The sequence below is a fragment of the Tursiops truncatus genome, chromosome 10 (assembly GCF_011762595.2).
Source record: "Tursiops truncatus isolate mTurTru1 chromosome 10, mTurTru1.mat.Y, whole genome shotgun sequence".
In the NCBI taxonomy this organism is placed as follows: domain Eukaryota; kingdom Metazoa; phylum Chordata; class Mammalia; order Artiodactyla; family Delphinidae; genus Tursiops; species Tursiops truncatus.
In genome coordinates, this window is record NC_047043.1 from 55,248,078 (window position 1) to 55,266,206 (window position 18,129).

The window sequence follows — 18,129 nt, forward strand, 5'->3', positions numbered from 1 at the left end:
GTTTTCATCTATGCTTTTCATTATGTTGAAATAGTTTCCTTTTATTCTAGTTTTTTAGTGTTTTTTTAATCATGAAAGGGTGCTGAATTTTTTCAGAAATTTTTCTGCATCAGTTGAGATGATCACGTGATTTTCCCCTTTCATTCTGTTAATGTGGTATATTACATTGATTAATTTTTGTATTTTGAACCATCCTTGCATTCCAGGAATAGATCTCACTTGGTCATGATGAACTATCCTTTCAATATGCTACTGAATTCAGTTTGCTAGTATTTCGTGAGGATTTTTGGATCAGTATTCGTAAGGGATATAGTTTTCTTGTAGTGTCTTTGTCTGGTTTTATATCAGGGTAATGCTGGCCTCTTGAATGAGGTAAGAAGTGTTCCCTCCTTTTCGGTTTTTTGTGAAAATTTTGAGGATTGGTATTAATTCTTTAAATGTTTAGTAGAACTCACCAGTGAAGCCATCGGTTCAGGGCTTTTCTTTGTTGGGAAATTTTTGTTTTATTATTGATTCAGTCCCTTTACTAGTTATAAGTCAACTCAGATTTTCTGTTTTTTCATGATTTAGTCTTGGTAGGCTTAGTGTTTCTTGGAATTTGTCCATTTTTATCTAGGTTATCCAGTGTGTTAGTGTACAGTTCCTGGTATTCACTTATAATTCTTTTTATTTCTGTAGAATCAGTAGTAATATCCCCACTTTCATTTCTGATTTTAGTCTTTTGAGTCTTCTCTCTTTTTTCTTAGTTGATGTAGCTAAAGGGTTGTCAATTTTGTTGATCTTTTCAAAGAACCAACTTTTGGGTTCATTGATTTTCTCTATTGTTTTTCTGTTCTCTACTTTGTTAATCTGTGCTCTAATCTTTATTATTTCCTTCCTTCTTTCTGATAGCTTTAGGTTTAGTTTGTTCTTTTTCTAGTTCCTTAAGTCCTAAAGTTAGGTTACTGATCTAAGATCTTTCTTGTTTTATGTAAGTGTTTATAGCTCTAAAATTCCTCCTTAGCACCGCTTTTGTGGTGTCCCATAAGTTTTGGTATGTTGTGTTTTCATTTTCATTTGTCTCTAAGTATTTTCTAATTTTATTTGTGATTTCTTCTTTGGTTCATTGGCTGTTCAAAAATGTGTTGCTTGAAGTTTGGGGACAGGTTTGGTTTTTTAATTTTCCAACCAAGTTGAGAGGCAAGTTGATCTTACATAAAGCACTACAGCACGTAGTAACCATGTGATTTTGAGCAAACCACATGATTTTTCTAGGTATGTTTTCTCACCTACAAAATAAGGAGGTTGGACTGTCAGGGTGATGGGTGAATTCAGGGTGAATGATAGTTGATCCTTGCTTTCATCACTTTCTAGCTCATCACCGTGCCTTTTTTCTTTCCTAAGAAAGATGTCACACCGCTTTCCTCTTCTCTTCTATTGTCCCTCCCTCCTTCCCTATCAAGGTACAGGCAGAGCTGGAGATTAGGCTGAGATCCAGAGTTTCCTAGAGAGTAACAGAGTGGCTTAGAAAGGGAAACCTGACTCTGGCCTCTTAATCCTGCATTTGGTGACTAAGGGGACTTAGGATGGTGACACGTCTCTTGCTGGGAACATACATTTAGCCAGTTTTCACAGTGCCTAGAATGTGTATGTCTATTTGTACACGATTGTCTTTTCCTATTTTGGAGTGGTCAGACATTTTATTTTTGTTCAGAATTATCAAGTTTTAGACAAACTTGCAAAACTGTGCTTTTATTAAGTGACTTTTTTGAATAAACTCTTTGGTATTCTGGAAAAAAAAAAGTGTGTTGCCTATTTTCTACAATTTAGTGAATTTTCCAGTTTTGTTTCTTTTTCTTTTCTTTTTTGTTTTGTGGTACGCGGGCCTCTCACTGTTGTGGCCTCTCCCATTGCGGAGCACAGGCTTCCGACGCGCAGGCTCAGCGGCCATGGCTCACGGGCCCAGCCGCTCCGCGGCATGTGGGATCTTCCCGGACCAGGTCACGAACCCGTGTCCCCTGCATCGGCAGGCGGACTCTCAACCACTGCGCCACCAGGGAAGCCCCATTTTTTAAAAAATTAATTAATTTATTTTTGGCTGCATTGGGTCTTCGTTGCTGTGCACGGGCTTTCTCTAGTTGCGGCAAGCGGGGGCTACTCTTCGTCACGGTGCGCAGGCTTGTCATTGCAGCGGCTTCTCTTGTTGTGGAGCATGGGCTCTAGGCACGTGAGCTTCAGTAGTTGTGGCTCGTGGGCTCTAGAGCGTAGGCTCAGTAGTTGTGGCGCATGGACTTAGTTGCTCCGCAGCATGTGAGATCTTCTTCGATCAGGGCTCTTACCCATGTCCCCCGCATCGGCAGGTGGATTCTTAACTGCTGCACCACCAGGGAAGCCGCTTCATTATTTTGATGGTCTGCCATTAGGTGTGTAAATGTTTATACTTATTGTATCTTCTTGCTCTGTTGAATCTTTTATTACTATATAATGTCCTTCCTTGTTTCTTGTAATTTTTTTAAAATAAATTTATTTACTTATTTTTGGCTGCATTGGGTCTTCGTTGCTGTGTGTGGGCTTTCTTTAGTTGCGTTGAGTGGGAGCTACTCTTTGTTGCGGTGTGTGGGCTTCTCATTGCGGTGGCTTCTCTTGTTGCGGAGCATGGGCTCTAGGCATGTGAGCTTCCACAGTTGTGGCACATGGGCTCAGTAGTGGTGGTTTGCAGGCTCTAGGGCACAGGCTTAGTAGTTGTGGCGCATGGGCTTAGTTGCTCTGCGGCATGTGGGATCTTCCCAGACCAGGGCTCGAACCCGTGTCTCCTGCATTGGCAGGTGGATTCTTAACCACTGCACCACCACAGAAGCCTCTTGTAACCTACTTTGATTTAAAGTTTACTTTGTCTGATATTAGTATAGCCACTTCTGTTCTCTTTTTTTAAAAAAAATATATTTATTTATTTATTTTTATTTTTGGCTGCACTGGGTCTTCGTTGCTGCCCATGGGCTTTCTCTAGTTGCAGAGAGCGGGGGCTACTCTTCGTTGTGGTGTGTGGGCTTCTCATTGCGGTGGCTTCTCTTGTTGCGGAGCACGGGCTCTAGGTGCACAGGCTTCAGTAGTTTTGGCACGCGGGCTCTAGAGCGCAGGCTCAGTAGCTGTGGCGCACGGGCTTAGTTGCTCCACGGCATGTGGGATCTTCCCGGACCAGGGCTTGAACCAGTGTCCCCTTCATTGGCAGGATTCGTAACCACTGCGCCACCAGGGAGGTCCCTGTTCTCTTCTGGTTACTATTTGCATGGAATATCTTTTTTCATCTTTTTACTTTCAATCTATTTGAGTCTTTGGATCTAAAATGAGTCTCTTGTAGACAGCATCTATTTGGATCATGTGTTTTTACCTATTCTGCCAATCTCTGTCTTTTGACTGGAGAGTTTAATCCATGTACATTTAAAGTAATTACTGATAAGGAGGAATTTCTGTCACTTTGCTGTTTTTTTTCTATATGCCATGTACCTCTTTTGTCCCTCATCTCCTGCATTACTGTCTTCTTTTGTATTTAGTCAATTTTTGTAGTGAAATGTTTAAATTCCTTTCTCATTTCCTTTTGGGTATATTCTATAGCTTTTTTCTTTGTAGTTACCATAGGGATGACATTTAACAACCAAAAATTATAACACTCTAATTTGAATTTATACCAGCTTAACTTCAATAACATACAAAACTCTTGTTTCTTTACATCTCCATCCCCACCCCTTTTGGTTGTTGGTGTCAGAATATTACATCTTTATACATTGTGTGCCCAGAAATACCAACTAATGCATTAGTCTCTTAAATTATGTAGAAAACAAGACATGAAGTTACAAACCTAAGTTACTATAATACTAGCTTTTATAATAATCAGCTTTATGTAATACTAGGTTTTTATAATACTAGCTTTTATTTTTACCTTTGTTTTTTTCCTTTAAATGTATAATATTAGTCTCTTAAATCATGTAGAAAACGTTTATGATTGTCCATGTATTTCCTTTGTTGAGATCTTTATCTCTCCATGTGTCTAGGAGTTACTGTCTAGCGTCCTTTCATTTCACGTTGCAGGACTCCCTTGAGCATTGCAGGGCAAGTTTAGTGGTAACAAATACCCTCAGCTTTTGTTTATCAGGAAATGTCTTAATTTCTCCCTCACTTTTGAAGGACAGTTTTACTGGATATAGGATTCTTGGTTAACAGTTTTTCCTTTTAGCACTTTGAATATATTGGCCCACTGCCTCCTGGCTTCCATAATTTCTGATGAGAAATCTGCTGATAGCCTTATTGAGGATCCCTTGTATGTGACAAGTCACTTCTCTCTTGCTACTTTCAAGATGCTCTCTTTGTCTTTCAAATGTTTGATTATAACATGTAACATGAGTGTCTTTGAGTTCTTATAGTTGGTTGAGCTTCTCAGATGTTTATATTCATGTATTTCATCAAATTTGGGAAGTTTTCAGCTGTTATTTTTTCAGATATTCTCTCTGCCCCTTTTTCTCTCTTCTCCTTCTAGGACTCCCGCAATGTGTGTTGTTCACTTTCTGGTGTCCCACAGCTTCCTTAAGCTGTCTTTACTTTTCTTCAATCTTTTTTCCCTTCTGTTCCTCAGACTCGATAATTTCTATTTTTCTATCTGAAAGTTCACTGATTCTCTCTTCTGCCTGCTCAAATCTGCTTTTGAATCCCTTTGATAGTGAATTTTTCATTTCAGTTAGTGTCCTTTTCAGGTCCAACATTTCTTTTTAGTTTCTTTATACATTTTCTGTCTCTTTATTGATATTTATATTTTTTGGTACATCATCTTCTTGAGTTTCTGCATATGTTCTTTTAGTTCTGTGAGCATCTTTAAGACAGTTGTTCAAAAGCCTTTGTCTAGTATGTCTGCAATCAGGTCTTTTTCAAGGACAGTTTCTGTTGATTTAATTTTTTTCCTTTGAACATGGCATACTTTCCTGTTTCTCTGTATGTTTTTGATTTGTTGTTGTTGTTGTTAGAAACTGGACATTGAATCTAATAGTGTTGTAACTCTGGAAATCAGATTCTCTCCCTGCCGCAGAGTTTGCTGTTTTTTGTAATTGTTTTTTGGTTTTTTTTTTTTTAATTATTGTAGGGTGTCTGCGCTGAGGGTCAGCCTGAGATGTAATCTTAAGGTCTTCTAGGTCTTTTCTGAACCCTTCTCTGGGTATATGTGGTCATGTTCTAATATTCCCCTGATCTACAGTTGTTTTTGAATGACGTAGTCTTTAATATCTGGCTTCCAAAAGGGGGAAAAGAGAAAGAGGAAGGGGGGCGTGCTGGCTCTTTAAATTCCCTGGAAGTCGGCTGATGTTAAGGCTTTCCATTAACACTGCAACCACAGAGGAAGGTAATGCTGGGCCTCTATGTCGGGGCAAACCCTCCCCCAGCTTTATTAATCTTCAAGCAAGTTCCCTATCAGCCACTTTCCTGAAAATCCCAGCAACAAAGCTGCCCTCACACCCCTGATCAACCAGCGAAGCCATTCACCACTACTGTCCAGAACTCCATGTATACTCGACCTCAGGCCACTTCTGCCATACAAAGTGAACGATTAGGTGTGACGCTCAAGGCTCTAGCCTGGGAAGGATTTCCCTACATGGTTTCTTTTAGGGCCACGCCTGAGTAAGGCTGTGATACAGCAGCAGCCCATTTACAGCTAACCTCAGTGTATCATGCTGACCCATCTCTGGACCAGACTGGGTTGCTTTTTCACTTTGATTTACAGAGAATTTAGAATGTACACCTAAGTAAATAGAATAGTATATGAACTCCCATTTACCCCTAACTCAGGCTTAACACATGGCCATTTCTGTCCCACTCATTACCCCCTCATGATATTTTAAACAAGTTGCATACATTATATAATTCCACTGTAAATATTTTAGTATGTATCACTAAAAGATAAGAAATGCTTTTGCAAAATAATGACATTATTATTACACTTGAAAATAGCAGTAATACCTTAATATCAAATATCCAGGAAGTGTTCAAAATCAGACCTGAGTTTTTGTTCCTGTCAGTTGATCTTTGAAAGTTTCCCATGAAGCCATAGATATGAGTTGAGGGAAAAGCACAGGAGCAAAGGACATAGACAGTCTGGACCACCAGTTGATGTAATTAGCATGTGTCTTTTGGACCTGCTCAGGCCTGATCCCAAATATGCCATTTTCCCATTGTACAATGGATTGCTCCTGTGCCCTCCCAGTCTTATGACTCAGTGGATCTGATAATACCCAGTCAAGATGAGTAGCTCTGGATGAATAGTCACTCGATGTCCCATAGTCAGTGCTGGGTCTATGCTCAAGCCCTATAGCCCATTTTTCAAATGATGAGTCATTCTTTTTCACAGTAGGCAGAGTTTTGCTCCAGAACCCTGAGTCTGTGTTACAGCTCTACCAGTGGGGCTTTCTAGAGACTCTCTACAATATTCTAATCCACCGTAGATACCTTTGGATTCGTTGCATTTTTGTGTGTCATGTGGCTTTAATGGCAGGACAGCCTCAGTCATAGCCTGGACCTGCCATAGAGCTCTCGCTTGCTTTGAACCCCACTCAAAACTGGTAGCCCTTCAGGTCACCTAATAAATGGTTTGGAGCAATATTCGCATGTGTGGAATATGCTGCCTCCAAAATCTAAAGAGTTCTGCCAATTACCACTCTTCTTAGTGGTAGGGGATACAAAATGCAGCTAGTCGTCCTTTACTTCAGAGAAGATGTTCTGGCATGCCATGTATTTATTTAATTAATTAATAAATTTATTATTTAGGGATTTAAATTTAAATTTAGGGATTTATTGGATCCCTAAACATTTCTTCAGTGTGTCGGTGTTGGAGGACAGAGGGAATGAAAAGCACCCACCAAACTGAGAAGGCATCGTGAGAGTGAAAAATGAGGCAGGCAGCTCCATATAATCAGTGGATCAGTGGGTGAGATTGGGATCGGGTGGGCAATGACGCAGAAGCATTCGCAGCTGTGCTCCACACCGCAGAGGGGCCATTGGGATAATTTCATAGTTAACCTCGGGTATGGGGCTAGGTGCTTGGAAACAGTACGTGCATTCCTAAGTTAAGATTTGTGAATGGGTGGGGCTTCCCTGGTGGCGCAGTGGTTGAGGATCTGCCTGCCAATGCAGGGGACACGGGTTCGATCCCTGGTCCGGGAAGATCCCACATGCTGTGGAGCAACTAAGCCCATGCGCCACAACTACTGAGCCTGAGTGCCACACTACTGAAGCCCGCATGCCTAGAGCCCATACTCCACAACAAGAAAAGCCACTGCAATGAGAAGCCCACGCACCGCAACGAAGAGTAGCCCCCACTCACTGCAACTAGAGAAACCCCACGCACAGCAGGGAAGACCCAACACAGCCAAAAATAAATAAATAAAATAAATTTACATTAAAAAAAAAGATTTGTGAATGGGTAACTAGTCTTGTGGGCACCAGGAATACATCAGGGAAGGTTTTTCATCATTGTTTGGGGACTAATAGAGCATAGAGGCTACCTGGTCCTCATGATTATTAGGCAATATCTATTAACTACAAAGCCCTTGATGAAAGAGAAGTGATTCACTACGCAGTAAAGTCCTGGGTAGGGTCATTGAAAGGAGAGGAGAAACTGTAAGGGCCCAAGATGGCTGTCAGTCATGCTAACAGCCATACAGTCAGGAGCCTGAATCTTCTAGTCTTACTAAACTACTTACCACTTCATGATCACCAAGTCCAATTAGTAAGTCATCAGTATAGTGGACTGGCGTGATGTTGGGCAGAGTGTCAAGACAACTGAGTTCCCCGCAGGCTCTATTGGTTAGAGAGCAGGAGAGTTAGTATATGCTCTTGTGGTGAGATAGTGATTGTGTGCTGATCTCCTTCTTACATAAAGGCAAATTGCTTTAAACCATCCTTACCAAGGAGGATAGAGAACACACTTGCCAGACCAGTCGTCACATGTCAATGCTAGAAGCTGGCCAGTAAAGATACCACATTCAGTATGGCAGCTGTGATTGGGGCTACCACGTGGTTAAATTTATGGTAGCCCATTATCATCTACTCTATTTGGCTTCTGCAGGAGCCAGACAGAGGAACTGAATAGTTTATGAACTCTTATGTATCCATCACTTAATCCCAACAAAACCATCCTCCCTGTATCCTTTAAGTATTTGAAGATGGTGCTAATCTCTGCAAGGGGGGAGGGTTGCTTCTGCTGACCTGGAGTGTTCAGATGAGCCTGGAGGTTCAGCATTCTCAGGTTCATGCACCTCAATGCCTCATTCCAGGTCTTTGAATCTTACTCTTTTCCTGTCAGGGTCCTGACTTTGATACAGGAGACCTGTTGATGCTGTGCATGCAGTCTCCTTTGCTATTCTGCTACCATCAGTTAGATCCCATATCTGATTTTCACACTGTCTGCCCTGCAACTTAGATGAGAGTCTCGTTAGACATTGCCAGAGACTCTGACTTTCATGGTATGCCTTGTCCGTTAGTTGACGTGAGCCTGTAATTTTCTCTTTTTTGAAAGCTTCCAAAGCAGTTAAAAGCCAGCCAATCCTTATAATTACCATTGCCCCCATACCATTCAGGGGTCATAGCTGTCACAAATGCCAGCACTTCACCTTTTGCCACATCCCAGTTTACCACATATGAGAATCTTAGTTATTTGATGCTGTCATACTCCAGGAATGACCAGCAATGGAATCCTTTTTGCCATCTGACTAAAGAGTGATCCAGCTCCAAAATCCTATCCTGATAGTATTCACTCTAGTCTGGAAGCAATTGTTTTAGCCAGTTTCTCCCAAAAGCAAAGCCTGGATAAAATGTTTTCATGCAGGTAGTTTATTTGGGAATGTGATCCAGACAGAAGGTATGCAGAACAAGGGAAGTGGAACAGGGAAGAAGGGAAAGATGATATAAAGATTTGTCATTCAGTTGGCCTCCACTACAGGTGACACGTGCTCAGTCCCCCAGGACCTTTTGAGGAGCCTCATGAAATGGATATCAGAACCACCAACCACAGGGAGATGAAAAGGGGAAATATATCTGTTGGCTCCTGACCGCTGTTGGACAAGAGCGCTCCCCTCGTGTTAACTCCCTGTCTTAACCAGTCCAGGATGCTGTAACAAAGTACCAGAGTGGTGATCATTTTGTAATGTATAAAAATATCGCAACACTATGTTGTACACCTGAAACTAATATTATAAGTCAACTGTACTTGAATAAACAAACAAACAAACAAAATTCCCTGGAAGTCACTTCAGCTGGAAGAGAAGGGGCTTGACACAATGGGGGGAGGTGCCTTTTTGCCTACACCTCTGTGATCAGAAGCAGTCATCGGCCGTCAGAGCACAAATCCCAGGTATTTGGAGGACAGGGTCCTTTTGGCTCACCCAGACTCTCACAGACTGTGCAGGATGCCCCAGAAACACATGCACAGATGCCTGCCCTGGGACTGGGAGTGAGGGGTGGGTAGCTGCTACCATCCTAAGAGCTGAAGTCCACTGCAATTTCCTGTCCAAGCCTTCCCCTGGAAGTTACAAGTCTTGAATAGATGCCATGGTTACAAAACAGTTCCGTTAGACTGATTCTGCCAGTGCACCTTTCACCTAGGTGGGGAGACAGTGTCCTGGCGCTTTACTCCCTGTCTTCCCAGGATCCTCTCTCTTGACAGGCCTCCCCCTCTGTGGCGTGGCTCTAATGTTGCCCCATGACCACACGCAGGCTCGCGCTTGGCAGCAGCACCATGCAAATGACGCTGTGCTCCTCTCACCGCAGCACGTCAGGAGGCCCGGGTGATGCTAGCCTTGATTACCTGGTCAGGTTGGTGTCTCCACATTAAATTCGCCATGTCGGATGATAATTGATTAGTGCTTTGTGGAGAGGTATTCTCACATTTGACCAATATCTTTTTTCCTCATCAAAGCTCCATCAGCACTCACTGAAAACTCTTTTCTAAGTCAACCATCTCTCTGGCAATGCTTTCTTAATTTATTTGTTAAAGAAATTGGGTCATTTTTCCTGTACACTTGTCCATAGTCTGGATTTTGCTGATTTCAACATTGTGGTGTCATTTAACCTGTTCTTATGATCCCTGTATTCCTTGCAATTCAGTAGTTAGTTGTAGAGACATTTTGAGGTTTAAGTTCAATTTGGGGGGCAGAAGGGGAAAGACCAGTTCATAGATGGTGCTGTGTACTCCCTTCAGGAGGTACGTGATGTCTCTGTTTTCGTGATATTGCCAGTCTTTGCCCAGATCTGTTGTTTCATTAGGGATTATAAATTACAGTGAAATGCTAATGATACTGAAATACTTCCATAAAGAGGAACTCTTCAGTAACTACTTTGATTACTCCAGGATAGGAACAGAATTAATTCTTTCCCCTTATCTGACAGTTTTTAAAATAATGAGTTGGTTTCCCTAACATCTGCCAACGATGACTAATGAGGTTTGGTTAGTCGGTTTTTAATATCATTATGACCTCATAGGTTTCATAACTACAATTATATTTATTCTTTTTTTTTTTTTTTTTTGGTACACGGGCCTCTCACTGTTGTGGCCTCTCCCGTTGCAGAGCACAGGCTCCGGACGCGCAGGCTCAGCGGCCATGGCTCACGGGCCTAGTCATTCCGCGGCATGTGGGATCTTCCCAGACCGGGGCACGAACCCGTGTCCCCTGCATCGGCAGGCGGACTCTCAACCACTGCGCCACCAGGGAAGCCCTGTATTTATTCTTATTGATGCTCGAACTGTCCCATCTTTGGCCAATTGGAACATTTTCAAGTTGACACCTGACTCTTTTGACACAACATTTGTTGTCTGTGATAACTTCCTTACTTTCTGGAATGGTCAGATGTTCCAGGTTCATCTTGTGTATTTATTGCCCCAGACCTGGAATCAGCCGTTTCTCTAAGAAGCCCTGGTTCCTTTATTCCGCCCCGCCCCTGCCAAAGTCTTTGATTTATCCTCCTACGTCCCTGAAAATCATCATTTTCCAGGTTAGTAGGGACAGTGCTTTTAGGGTTGGGAGACCTGACATATCTGTGGCCTGGAGGGAGGGAGAAGTGGAAGATACAGTGGCTTCGGAAAGCATTACACTCATGGGGTCCTGCTGAGGACCAGAGGATGGGTAAGATGCTTTGCATATGTTATTCCACTGAATCCTTCCAACAACCCTGCGAGGTAGGTTTTCTCTCCATTTTACAGGTATAGGAGCTGAGAGAGGAGCTCAAGTAACTTCCCTAAATTCCCACAGCTCAGAAGGGCTGGGACCCAGATTTGAAGTTGTAATTGCTGTCAAAGCCCATCTCTTTCTTCTCTCAAGAGGAGGAGGAAGGCCTGTTGTCCAGGCACAGTGTCACACGGGTGTAGATGACTTCCCCTCGGGTGTGGCTCTGAGTGTGAGGCCCCATGCTATGTCAGGTCTGCCCGCTCTGAGGCTCAGCCCCATTAGACAGTGAACACTCAGTGTAGAATCCATATCTCCTCCTGTTACCCCTTCTCTGCAGCAGAGTCGTGTAGCCGCCAGGCCCCCTCCCTCAGTCGTGGATTTAGGCAGAGATTATTGGTAGCAGATTCTCAGGAAGATTTATTGATTGCCTGACATCCACTGAGTCCTTGGAGTCTGATACTGTCCCTGTCTTTGGTAGGATTCTTTTGGCTAAAGATCAGGGGAGATTAAGTAATTATTTGTTTGTTTATTTTTAAATTTATTTATTTTTGGCTGTGTTGGGTCTTCGTTTCTGTGCGAGGGCTTTCTCTAGTTGTGGCAAGCGGGGGCCACTCTTCATTGCGGTGCGCGGGCCTCTCACTATCGCGGCCTCTCCCGTTGTGTAGCACAGGCTCCAGACGCCCAGGCTCAGTAATTGTGGCTCACGGGCCCAGTTGCTCCGCGGCATGTGGGATCTTCCCGGACCAGGGCCCGAACCCGTGTCCCCTGCATCGGCAGGCAGATTCTCAACCACTGCGCCACAAGGGAAGGAAGCCCTTCTTTGTTTATTTTTTATGAAAGTGGAATAAAACATTGAGAACTGTGAAATGAACATCAGCCGGGAGAGTTTCCCAGTGACCTTCATTTTATGTTTTTACCCAAGATAATATTAAGTTGTAATCAGACATTATCTGCCCTGGTTTCTCAGCCTTCTGCTGGCAATGTTTCTCTTTTTGATTTCAAAAGTAGCAGAAGTAGAGACCTTAATCCAGTTCCCTGGACACCCCTCTGGTCTCTGCTTCTCAGGGCAGGGCGAGGTGACCCAAGAACACCTTTTATAACTTGGATGATTGATGGTAAGGACATTCCCCTGAAATATTTGTTATTTGAGGCACAGAAGCAGACTTTCTCTGTTTGCTGATACAAACGTCACATGGTGGAAAACATGCGTAAATTCTCCAGACAGAGGGAGAAAGATCAGAATTCAGCAGAACGTCCTGTGCTTTTGTTCCCTTCCCTTGCTGCTATCTTATTTATTTTTTATTTTTGGCCACATAGGGTCTTAGTTGCGGCATGCAGGCTCTTTCACCGTGGCATGCGGGCTTCTCTCTAGTTCTTCTCTCCAGTTGTGGCGTGCGCGCAGGCCTAGTTGCCCCATGGCATGTGGGATCTTAGTTCCCTGACCAGGGATCGAACCCGAGTCCCCTACGTTGGAAGGCGGATTCTTTACCACTGAACCACCAGGGAAGTCCCAGCCTTGCTGCTATCTTATCTGTATTATCTTTTGGGGAATGGAGCAGCCAACCCCTGGCAGAGCCGTGCTCAGGAGCAGGGTCCGTGTAGGAAGCCCACCCTTCCCAAGTGGAAGGAGATGGTCACAAGGCCAGTTCAGGGTGCCCAAAGCTCACCTGGTCCATGGACCAGGCCTGACGTGGAGAGAAACTTCCCAAAGACCTGATAAGAAACTGCCGCTCCCACCCCCAGACACAACACTGAACTGCCCACACCCTGGGGGAGGACCGTGGGAGTAATGGTATCCGAAGACAGAGGATACATCTCCTTGCAGCATGGCCTTTGCCCTTTATCTGGAAGCTTTATTTTATCTTTTAATATTTCAAATAGGCCATCACCAAAGTACTTGGGAACTGGGCTGGACTGTGTCAGTTGGCATTGCTGTCACTCCCTGGTGAGGTCTCTGTATTGCAGAGGAGGGGCCAGGGATCCACACGTTCCCAGAATGGACCTTTTACCTGTGGTTCCGGGATCGGTCACTGATGAGAGGCTCTTGGTGAGTTTTGGAAGGGGAGGCCTCTGTTCTTCAGAAGCAGTAGCAGGCAGATGACCGAGCAGCTGTGAGTTTCAGAGCAGAGTCCAGATCACGTCCTGAGAGCCCCCTGCTTCAGTGCTGCTGGCTGAAGTTGTTAATGATGAATTCCCTGACCTCTCTCCCACTTTGTAATCCTCTGCATTCAACAAGTGCCCTCCCGCCCTTTTTTGGCCGTGCCGCGTGACTTGTGGGATCTCAGTTTCCCAACCAGGGATTGAACCTGTGTCCTCGGCAGTGAAAGCACAGAGTCCTAACCACTGGACTGCCAGGGAATTCCCTTAACCCCTTTGTATACGGTATACATAGAGTAATTCCTGTTTTCCTTGTCGAAACTTGACTATTACAGTAATAGGCCAAATCTCAAAGTTCTTAAATTAACATATTTGATGGGAGAAACATGTGCTCTTCACTTGTCTCACCTGTACCTTTGGTTATAGGGAACCTCCGGAGGGAAAGGCCATTTAAAGGCACCATGTTGGTTAATGGAGCAAGCAGTAAAGTTTGAAAACTTTCAAGTCTTCCATTCACCCTGTTTACTCCTTAATTTTTATCAAAGTAGTCGTGTACATGGTTTAAAAAAAATCAAATTGTTTCTAATGAAATATAAAAAAGCCCCCACCTACGTATGTCATTACACATTTGTGCAAACCCATAGACTTCACAACACCAAGAGTGAACCCTAATGTAAACTGCGGGCTTCATGTGACAATGATGTGTCAGTGTAGGATCATCAGTTGTAACAAATGTACCATCCATGGGGGACGTTGATAATGGGGGAGGCTCTGCATGTGGTGGGGGGAAGTGGGTATTTGGGAAATCTCTGTACCTTCCCCTCAATTTTGCTGCAAACCTACCACTGCTCTAAAAATGTCTATTGAAAAATCCTCCACCTCACCTCTCCCAACTTCAGTCCACTTGTCAGAAATGGCCATTTTTAGCTCTAATTCTTCCGGAAACCTCTAGATAACACATCTTTTCTACTGTTTCCTGGCTCATCAACCATAGATAATATCAACTTCCCACTCTATTAAATGAGATTTCCTCTCATGTGTCTGCCAGTCGTTTGGGGGTTGGCTGATCTAGCTGGGCTTGGCTGGCTAGATCAGCGTCCAGCTGAACTTGGCTCCCTGCTGCAGGTTGGGCTCAGGTCTGCTCCACGTGGACTCCTGCTGGGGTCCAGGATGAAGGGGCAGGAGCTCTTCTCAGGATGATGGCAAAGGCACAAGAGGGAAGGCTCAGCTGCATGAGCACCTTTCAAAATCCTGCCAGCCTTTCATGGTCAAAGCACATCACATGGCCAAAGTCAAGGGTGAAGAAGTGGGCTCTGTCCCTAGTAGCAGGAACTAAACACTCACATGGCAGGGGGCGTGGATACAGAGAAGAGTGAAGAATTGGGGCCACTCATCAATCTACCCTGTTTCTCCTAACTCTGTTTTGTTATAGACCTCTCTGCAAGTAACTGTATTTTAGCTCATCATACCACCACACAGCCTTGCCCAATGGTTGGCCTCTTTTAAGTGGCCAACTTAAATACTTGCTGGTTAGTTTCTTAAATCTCAAAATGACCACAGGGTTCTAAGAATTTTGTTAGGTGGTTTAGGCTTGGAGGATGAAGAAAGTTTGGGTGTAGTTTCTTTGACATCAGTGTGCCTTGAAACACCTTTTCTCATTCTCTTCTGTGTAGTGAAGACCATCTTCAGGTGGTGTGTGGACAACGAGTTGCTACAGAAGCATCATTTGATCTGCCCAAACGATTACTACAGCGATACAGTGCCCTTTTGCTCTGCACCTAAAGGTAATGCCTCTGTGCTCTCTTTGTGCTCTCTTCGAGCCTCTGATACCATTCCAGGGAAATTCTGTAGTAGTGGGACCACACCAGCCACCTTTGCTGCTATTTCCTTGTTCATAGATGTTTTTTTCCACTTTTCTTGAATTTGGTGGTGGCTCTTGGGAGGGTCAGCTCTGAGCGTGCCACTTCCTCGCTAGCTCCCTAACATGTACAAGATAAAAGTCTCAGCTCCTCAATGAGGAATCTGACTCTCTAGTCCGTTGCCCAACAACAAGATGTGAAAATGTTTAGAAATGGAGTTGAATGAACCAAGACAGGGAGGGTCTGAAGACATATGAGCCAGGGAGCAAGTTTCTGGTGGAGTCAGAACACGGACCTAGGGGTTCTGCATACCCCTTACAGGCCAAGAGCAACTTTGAGTGTGGAGGAAAGTTTGGGTAGGGAGGCGGAGAAGGATGTGTGTGTGATACTGGGCCAGTTTTCTGTGCTGTAGAGGCAAGATCTTCTGAAAATGAGTGGAGTGGGAGGCTGTGTTGTGGGCTTAAGCAGCAAGGTAGAATTTCAGAAGAGCCGCCATGTAGATCCTGCGGCCAAACATCGGGATGGCGGCCTAGCGGTGCCAGGCTCCAAAGACGAGCTTGTCAGCAGCCCCAGTCAGTGGGACTCTGATGATCTCTGGGGGACCGGAGCTGAGAAGGCATTTGGGTTGGAAGGACTGGGATCCAGAGAATTGAGGGTGCTGACGAGGAAAGAGTTGCACTGACGGCCTGGGCCATGCAGAGAAGTGAGGCCAGAAAGAGGTAGCAGAACCAAGTGCCATGGGGTACTTGACCACTTAGTATTTTATTTTGTTTTATTTTATTTTTATTTTTATTATCATTTTTGGCCGCACTGTGTGGCATGCGGGATCTTAGTTCCCCGACCAGGGATGGAACCCGTGCCCCCTGCAGTGGAAGCATGGGGTCGCAACCACTGGACCGCCAGGGAAGTCCCAAGCCACTTAGTATTTTAAAGTTGGCTGGACACTCAGTATCTTAGGCAGCTCAGTAAGGATGGATTTAACATGTATTGAGGATTTACCTGGCACTGTGCTAGGAAATGTGATGGTACCAGTTTCATTGCATTCCTGCTAGCAATATTGAATGTTCTCATTTAACCTTTCGGAGATGATCTTATAGGTGTTAAAAAGCTAATACAAACTTTGATTTGTCATGTGAACCTTTTAAAAAGCATGTTCACATATGATGTACGTGTACATGCGTGTGCGTGACAACGGTCCACTCATGTTCTTGACCATGTTTGGCAACTGAACAAATACATGAACACTCTAGTCCTAAGTCTCGAGGATGCAGAGTAAGTTCCAGGAGTAATTGATACACTGCAGGGCAATTACATCTGGGGTAGGAAATATGAACATTTAGGGGGAAAAGAATACCAAGCTAATTGTGCCTTTGGTGGTTTCATTAAGTCATCTTGGAAGCGTCCACCTCGTCACCTTGGTATAGTAACTTATTTTTTTTCCTGGTGCTACAGGTGCCTTTGTCCCTGGATATTCAAAACTGACATTTAGTTTTGCGAAACGTTCTGTCCCAAAGATAGAGCTGACCAAGAAGCTTGCCTGCAGGAAGATGCCCTCTCAGTCTGAAGAGGAGACAGACTACACCATGGACAGCCTGACATGGGACTCATCTTTTAAGGGCAAACTCAGATCCAGAGCAACTGCCGAGGTGAGTGCTGAAGCCTGTGAGTGTGTGGGCGGTGAGGCAGGGCGATGACAAGGGGGAAGGGGCTCCTGGTGACACACGACATTGTGATGAAGCCACAGCAAAATAGAGAGGAGGGTGTCCTTGGCCACCTGTGGATCATGAAGTCGGCAAGATATCAACACACACAGCCCCCCCGCTTGTCGTTGACACTATCCTTTTCTCGTGTTTCAAAGAAAACAGGTTCACCGAAGAATAAAAACTGGATGAACCATTTACGTGTGCCCCAGAGGCAGCTGGAGCGGCTTCTGCTCGCCAGGATGGAGAGTCGGAACCGCTTCCTGAAAAACCCTCGCTTTTTCCCTCCTAACACTCCGTTTGGAGGCACGTCTCTTCTCTTTCCTCCCAAGAAGTCAGCACTGATAGGAAAATTCCAGGATGGAGAGCTGGAAGAGAGGTGTGTTTTTTCCTGACTCGTATTCTCAGAAAATCTGACCCTGCAGAGGAAAACTCAGAAGGTCCTGAGTCTGCTTTGGCTTCTGGAGGATCCTAGACGTTTGGGGGCGGGGTGTCAGTGTCCGAATAGAGCAAGGCTTCGGGGCTGCCTTCAGGCGTGGCCTTTGGACACCCCCAGAGTCCTGGGTTGTGCTCGTCTGACCTGCCAGTCCTGAGGAATAGGGATTAGTGTTGGCTCTTGTTTATATCTGAATGGTCTGGATCAAATGGGAGACATTTCTATAGCCTTGTGCTCCTTACATTAAATTCATGTGTCTTGGATAATAAAAATGTTTAAAATCTGTGTAATGACAAATAATTAGTATAAATTGTGATGTTTCTTTAAGAGAGTGCCTTTGGCTATATTTCAATAATTGTCCGTATGAAGGGAATGAGTTGCTTCACTGGTTCATAATTTTAATGGACTTAAAACGATTAATGTTTCTTTATTAAATATCTTTTTATTAAGAAAAATCGGAAAAGATTTGCCAAGAAAACTAGCACCTATATTAAAAACCCAATTAACGTATTGGTGTTTAAGCTTCCAGAGTTTTTCCTCTGCATATTGAAAAGGAAATATGTAGATATATGTGTTTTCACAAAGATTTGATCTCGCTGTAAAGCTCTTTTGTGACCTGCTTTAACAACAACAAAAGCCAACAGATGACACATTGCCTATCTCTTTGATGGCTTGGATGTATTTCTTTTCCATGAATCAGTCACATGGATGAAACTAACAGCCTTTCTCACCCTTTCTTGTCCTCCCACAGTTGTGCTGATACTCCAGTGTTTCTAGCTAAGCCCTCAATCGCATTTTTCACAGATTATGAAATTGGACAAGTTTATGAGGTAGGACTCTGGTTTCTTTACACATCCCACTCT

General features: G+C 44.0%; 1 protein-coding gene across 20 annotated transcripts in view; it reads left to right on the plus strand.

Annotated features, from left to right (window-relative positions):
* DLEC1 (DLEC1 cilia and flagella associated protein) overlaps nt 1–18,129 on the plus strand; it is a 104,011-nt gene that overhangs the window by 20,047 nt on the left and 65,835 nt on the right. For 17 of the 20 annotated variants that reach the window (XR_012334546.1, XR_012334547.1, XR_012334545.1 and 14 more), the window contains 4 exons: nt 14,945–15,055; nt 16,583–16,776; nt 16,989–17,209; nt 18,018–18,096. Coding sequence is in view for 17 of the 20 variants with exons in the window: in XM_073810995.1 (XP_073667096.1) it covers nt 14,945–15,055; nt 16,583–16,776; nt 16,989–17,209; nt 18,018–18,096 (605 nt within the window). In the remaining 3 variants the exon portion in view is untranslated. Of the gene's footprint in view, nt 1–9,706; nt 9,826–13,076; nt 13,222–14,944; nt 15,056–16,582; nt 16,777–16,988; nt 17,210–18,017; nt 18,097–18,129 lie in introns of those variants that run through there. The other 3 variants (XM_073811000.1, XM_073811002.1, XM_073811001.1) reach the window with 3 other exon arrangements.